At 46.8% G+C, this 7,035-nt stretch overlaps 1 protein-coding gene across 1 annotated transcript in view; it reads left to right on the top strand.

Annotated features, from left to right (window-relative positions):
• LOC119429183 (glycogenin-1) overlaps window positions 1–7,035 on the top strand; it is an 87,927-nt gene that overhangs the window by 24,909 nt on the left and 55,983 nt on the right. Inside the window, exon 5 of the mRNA XM_037696862.1 lies at window positions 1,962–2,097. Within this exon, the coding sequence (XP_037552790.1) occupies window positions 1,962–2,097 (136 nt within the window). The remainder of the gene's footprint in view (window positions 1–1,961; window positions 2,098–7,035) is intronic.

Here is a 7,035-nt window from a genome sequence, read left to right as displayed (position 1 = left end):
GGGGGGGGGGGGGGGGGGGGGGGGGGGTGAGGAGGCGACCGGCAACGATCCACCCCCTCCCCAGAGAGCAGGCAGTGCCCGTTCACCTCCTCAACCCTTGCCCAGAACCCTAAATGTCTACATGCTACATATGAGAGTGGGCACAGGTCCCGGAGGTGAGAATGATTACACATCCCACCACCTATATGCCACTGTGTGCCCACTCCAAACCCTATATATGCATGTGTCATGAGAATGTTATATGTGAGTGTCTAGGTTGTTTAATAAAATTGAGGCCTAGGTCTCCACGAACCACGGAGATGGAGGATCCTACCCGCAGCTCTGTAGTGCACCTGAACCCCAAGGCCCTGCTTGAGTGGTGGTGTGATGGAGTGGGTGGAGGAAGATGTTGGGATGGGGAGGAAGAACTGAGGTGGCAATGCCCCCCCAGGGGGTCAGCTCCCCCACTGACCCCAATAGGCAACCCCATTATCCGAGATCTACCAGGGGAGGGAGGCCCCAGTACATCCATCCAGGAGCAGGAGGCAGCCGCACCACCTGGGACCCAGGCCATGGATTGGCACATAGCCCCGAGGACCAAGCAGAACCAAGGCCAGCGACCGAACCCCCCCCCCCCCCCGAGACCATCCAGACCCCCCAACCTGATCCCCAGCTCAACACCCAGCCCCCCGACCAAAGAAGCCACCAAATTCCAACAGTGACAATCAGCCAGGAGTGCCCGAACAGCCACAGATAGTGCACCACGACGACAGAGAGTGCACCCCCACCCCCACAAAAGAACTGACCAGTCCACCACAGCAACACCCACAGTGAGAGTACCCCACGCAAGGGAGGGCACACACCTAACACACCCAGACACCCCCGGGCCAACAGTGCAGAGCCACCCGAGCGAGAGCCCCCAATACACCCCTCACCCACAGCCCAGACGCCCAGCCAAGCACCAGACCGCAGCCACAGCCAGGCAAGAAGACACCCAGGTTGAATCCACATGTCCCCTCCCATGGCCCATCCTCCCCCCACAAACAGTATCACCCCCCATGGTAGAGGCCCCAAAGCCCACCAGCGCACCAAGGGCCCCCAGGCCAGGGCTGGGCCCCCAGGCCAGGGCCGGGCCCCCTGCCCAGGGCTGGGCGCCGGTGCGTGCACCGGCCCAAGACCCCAACAACGTACCCGCCAAGACCTGAGACCCCCGGGTCAAGCCGGCACCCCAGCCTGGGAGTGACACTCCCCCAGAACCCGGAGCCCGCGCCCACCCCAAAACCACCCAGGAGCAGCCAGGGGTCCCCAGGCCAGATCTTTCTGGTGGATTCTTCTGCTGGGTAAACCCATCCATCCATCATCTTTACCCGCTTCTTCCATTTTGGGTCACGGGGGTTGCCGGTGCCCATGTCCAGCAATCACTGTGCGAGGGGCGGGGTACACCCTGGACAGGTTGCAAGTCCATCACAGGGACACATAGAGACAAACGAGACAAACAACCATTCACTCTCTCACTCACACCTAGGGACATTTTAGAGTTACAAATCAGTCTAACATGCATGTTTTTGGTCTGTGGGAGGAAACCGAAACCCACGCGGCACAGAGAGAACATGTAACCTCCATTCAGAAAGGTCCTCAGCTGGGATTCAACCTGGCAATTTTCTTGTTGAGAGGCAGCAGCTCTACCTGAGTTGACATGTTCAGTAATTTAAAATAAAGTTGCCAGTGGTGACAGATATAAAGTGACGAAACATTAAGAGGTAGATGTCTTTTTCTTTAGGAAGGCCTCAGAGTGAGAGTGGGCTGTGGTTTTCACTGTGTTGGTTCTTCTAAAGTGAAAGTCAGCCCACTTCAGTGCAGGTAATGAGAGCAGTAGGCCAGACCCATGACTGTTGCACAACTCCTGCTGGCTGCCAGTTGAATGACCAGTTGGACAAACAGGCAGAATGCTTCAGTCTGTCAGCTGTGACTTCACATCGCAGCATCGGACCCGTTCTCTGTCGGAGTTTACAGGAACCGTTCCAGCATCAGCCGCTGCAGCACTAGTAGCACGCACCCGATTCCCTGCAGACAAAGGGAGACCCTGGATCTGCAGCAGACTGAAGACAGCCATGTCAGGTGAGTGGCTTTATTTGAAATAAACGACACGAACACTCGCCATATGAGCTTCGATCCTCCTGACATTCTGCAGTCTGCTCAGTGACCTTCGGTTGAGGTGAACGGAACCAGAATCAGGCTGTCAACAGTGGCTCAGTCCTCCTGACTGTTATTATCCCCGAGCTGCTCGATGATTCACAAAGTTCTGCAGAGATCTACTGATCTGCAGAGAGCCACCTCTGCTGCCTCATGCTCTGAGCGAACAGAGTGCCAGGTGAAATCTAACACTCCGAAAGCCGACAAGGCTCCGCATCACGCTGCAGGCCAAGGACACCTTCAGCAACCAGCCTCATGAAGCTCTGACACCACAGCTTGTCATACCATTTACATCTTTGACAATGTCTTAAGATAACGGATTCATCTCACAATCTAAATGTTGCTTTTCTTGAGATGTTCATTCACTTCAAGACGAAGTCATGAAATGTTAAGATAACGAGACTCCATTTCTCTAGAGAAGTTAATTATTTCATCTCGAGATAACTCATTTATCTGATTATTTTTGATCAACTTATTGCATTACCTCTATATAATAACTATGGAACACCAAAATGGCCAAAATTAAATAAATAAATGAAACATTATGAAATAAGTATCTAAGCTCATTATTATGATTTTTTTTTCATAATGTTCTTATTAATATAAAACATTCTTCTTTTTTTTTTTCATAATGGTGTTTTCCATGACGGCTTATTTATTTCATAATGACACTTGTCAGCAGAATGACTTCGTCTGTCAATCAAGAGAAACAAGGCGGATCCAGTTGATCGATTGGTTCCTTTACACAGACAGAAGTAATCACACACAGAGTATCGAGTTGGGCCTGAAGGTGTTTTTTGGGCTTGTTTTTGAACGTGAAGTTGCTTATTTGAGCTTGACTTTCTTTCCGAGTGAATCTAGTTGATTATCTCCCAGCTCCGCTCAGTAAAGCAAAAGACAAGTGGTAGTAGGTAGTTTGTCCCTTCCACGCCCCGTTTCCTGTTTATCCCTCCCAGGTTGGCGAGGCGACAGGTGCACTAAACAAGCAGTCATACTGTGGCCGACCACTAGGGGGCTCCACTCATACACAGATGTCAGGATGTTTAGTTTTTAAAAATATGTAGAAAAAATAAGATTTTTTGCGCTTGTTACTCTGTGATCTCAGTTGGAGTTGAGTAAACGAGGTGATCGAACTTAGAGCCTGTGTCGTCATTCATAATACCAGCCAGAGGTCAGTGATGAAACCATGGTAGAATGAGCTCCAGAAAGTGGGGAAAATATGGAAAAAAATATAATAAAGTGTGGGAGAAAGAATGGATCCGACCTCAGATTGGAGATGTGTCAAAGGCATTCTATACATATTGTAAGTGTGAAATACGTGCTCGCCATACTGATGTAATTCAACATGTGTTTACTATGAGTTTGCTGTTACATATGCAAAATGTATTTTTTTTAATCAGAGCTTAAAAGTTTGTTATTCAAAGTGTTTAGCATAATTTTGCTGTTGTTTATGTGTAATGCCATATAAATGTATGTTTATACTTTTTAAAAATGGCCTCTGTTTTACACAATATGGTGGGTTGCCAGTCGGGCTTTTATGGGGCTTGTTTTCATAGAGCTGGTTGCTTGTTTGTATCGCGAGATCTGGCAACACTGATACGGATGGAATATCAGTCCCGTAAGTTCGCAAACGTCATGGCTGCAGGAGAAAAGTAATTTTCTGAGTTACTCAGAGAAGTTGCCAACAGGTTAGTACATCTTCGCCTCAACCTGAACGAGTGTTGCAGCAGTTGTGTCATTACCATGAGGCTGTTTCTGGTCCAAGTTCACACCATAACAGAACCGAGTTGACTTTTACCAACCGCCTGTCACGACTAGATGAATGCAACAAAACGCCTTTCAAGGTAGGTAAATGTGCAAAGAATTCATGTTAGCTGGTTGAATGAACAACACATTCCTGTTTCACCACTTACTTAGTTTTTACATTGTGTTAGATGCTGACTGCTGTTCTTCTCTGATAATGTACAGTGTCTTGTGAAAGTATTGGGCCCCTTGAACTTTTCAACCTTTTGCCACATTTCAGGCTTCAAACATAAATATATAAAATTTATTTTTTTGTGAAGAATCAACAACAAGTGGGACACAATCTTGAAGTAGAATGAAATTTATTGGATGTGTCAAACTTTTTTAACAAATAAAAACTGAAAAGTGGGGCGTGTAATATTATCGGGCCCCCTTTACTTTCAGTGCAGCAAACTCAGTCCAGAAGTTCAGTGAGGATCTATGAATGATCCAATGTTGTCCCAAATGACTGATGATGATCAATAGAATCCACCTGTGTGTAATCAATTCTCTGTATAAATGCACCTGCTCTGTGAGAGTCTCAGGGTTCTGTTCAAAGAGAGCATCATGAAGACCAAGGAACACACCAGGCAGGTCCGAGACACTGTTGTGGAGAAGTTTAAAGCCGGATTTGGATACAAAAAGATTTCCCAAGCTTTAAACATCCCAAGGAGCACTGTGCAAGCAATCATATTGAAATGGAAGGAGTATCAGACCACTGCAAATCTACCAAGACCCGGCCGTCCCTCTAAACTTTCATCTGGAACAAGGAGAAGACTGATCAGAGATGCAGCCAAGAGGCCCATGATCACTCTGGATGAACTGCAGAGATCTACAGCTGAGGTGGGAGAGTCTGTCCATAGGACGACAATCAGTCGTACACTGCACAAATCTGGCCTTTATGGAAGAGTGGCAAGAAGAAAGACATTTCTCAAAGATATCCATAAAAAGTGTTGTTTAAAGTTTGTCACCTGGGAGACACCAAACATGTGGAAGAAGGTGCTCTGGTCACATGAAACCAAAATCCAACTGTTTGGACACAATGCAACACAGCTCATCACCCTGAACACACCATCCCCACTGTCAAACATGGTGGTGGCAGCATCATGGTTTGGGCCTGCTTTTCATCAGCAGGGACAGGGAAGATGGTCAGAATTGATGAGAAGATGGATGGAGCCAAATACAGGACCATTCTGGAAGAAAACCAGTTTGAGTCTGCAAGAGACCTGAGACTGGGACAGAGATTTATCTTCCAACAAGACAATGATCCAAAACATAAAGACACATCTACAATGGAATGGTTCACAAATAAACGTATCCAGGTGTTGGAATGGCCAAGTCAAAGTCCAGACCTGAATCCAATCGAGAATCTGTGGAAAGAGCTGAAGACTGCTGTTCACAAACGCTCTCCATCCAACCTCACTGAGCTCCAGCTGTTCTGCAGGAAGAATGGGCAGAACTTCAGTGTCTCCATGTTCAAACCTGATGGAGACAAACCCCAAGAGACTTGCAGCTGGAACTGCAGCAAGAGGCGGAGCTACAAAGTATTAACGCAAGGGGGCCGAATAATATTGCACGCCCCACTTTTCAGTTTTTTATTTGTTAAAAAAGTTTCACACATCCAATAAATTTCATTCCACTTCACGATTGTGTCCCACTTGTTGTTGATTCTTCACAAAAAATAAATTTTATATATTTATGTTGGAAGCTGAAATGTGGCAAAAAGTTGAAAAGTTCAAGGGGCCCAATACTTTCACAAGACACTGTATAGAAACAGTAGCATTTTGAACTACAATAAAATCGCAGTGAACTTCCTGTGCATTTGTTGCCATAAAAATATCTATTGCAACTCCATATCACTCTCTCAATTTATAGTTTTGTGCACATACCATGCAATTTAAAATACTACTGGGTTTATAGCATGCTAGTTTTACTTAATAAATATTTAATAGTCAGTGGTTATTCTGTTATAGTATAAAAACATTGGTATAATTTTAATATTTACAGAACAAAAGGGTGCATTTCTGGAGGAAAACACGCTCCACGGCTAATCAAGTGCAGTGCTGGGTGTTTGAGAAGAACAAAAATAGTATTTCCTAGACCTGATTATGAGTGTCAATAATGTTCAAAACAATGTTTCTGTTGCAGCATCTTGTGCACAGCGCCAAGCCCTCCTGATATCCTGGACTGGATGGGAAGTCCTGCTAGAGAAATGGCAGTGGAAGTAGTTAGCAGAAATCTCCCAAGTGTTGTAGTGCATACTTCAAAACAGGTAGAAAGACGTCTTTCCACGCCCACAAAGCAGGTGGAAAGACGTCTTTCCACGCCCACAAAGCAGGTTGAAAGACGTCTTTCCACGTCCACAAAGCAGGTGGAAAGACGTCTTTCCACGCCCACAAAGCAGGTGGAAAGACGTCTTTCCCCGTCCACAAAGCAGGTGGAAAGACGTCTTTCCACGTCCACAAAGCAGGTGGAAAGACGTCTTTCCAAGTCCACAAAGCAGGTGGAAAGACGTCTTTCCACGTCCACAAAGCAGGTTGAAAGACGTCTTTCCACGTCCACAAAGCAGGTTGAAAGACGTCTTTCCACGCCCACAAAGCAGGTTGAAAGACGTCTTTCCACGCCCACAAAGCAGGTGGAAAGACGTCTTTCCACGTCCACAAAGCAGGTGGAAAGACGTCTTTCCACGCCCACAAAGCAGGTGGAAAGACGTCTTTCCACGTCCACAAAGCAGGTTGAAAGACGTCTTTCCACGTCCACAAAGCAGGTGGAAAGACGTCTTTCCACGTCCACAAAGCAGGTGGAAAGACGTCTTTCCCCGTCCACAAAGCAGGTGGAAAGACGTCTTTCCAAGTCTACAAAGCAGGTGGAAAGACGTCTTTCCACGTCCACAAAGCAGGTGGAAAGACGTCTTTCCAAGTCTACAAAGCAGGTGGAAAGACGTCTTTCCACGTCCACAAAGCAGGTTGAAAGACGTCTTTCCAAGTCTACAAAGCAGGTGGAAAGACGTCTTTCCAAGTCCACAAAGCAGGTAGAAAGACGTCTTTCCACGTCCACAAAGCAGGTGGAAAGACGTCTTTC

This window comes from Nematolebias whitei, chromosome 24, assembly GCF_014905685.2.
Source record: "Nematolebias whitei isolate Nwh7 chromosome 24, NemWhi1, whole genome shotgun sequence".
Taxonomy (NCBI): Eukaryota; Metazoa; Chordata; class Actinopteri; order Cyprinodontiformes; family Rivulidae; genus Nematolebias; species Nematolebias whitei.
Note: the sequence above shows the minus strand (reverse complement) of the source record. Positions and strands in the feature narration are given on the sequence as shown.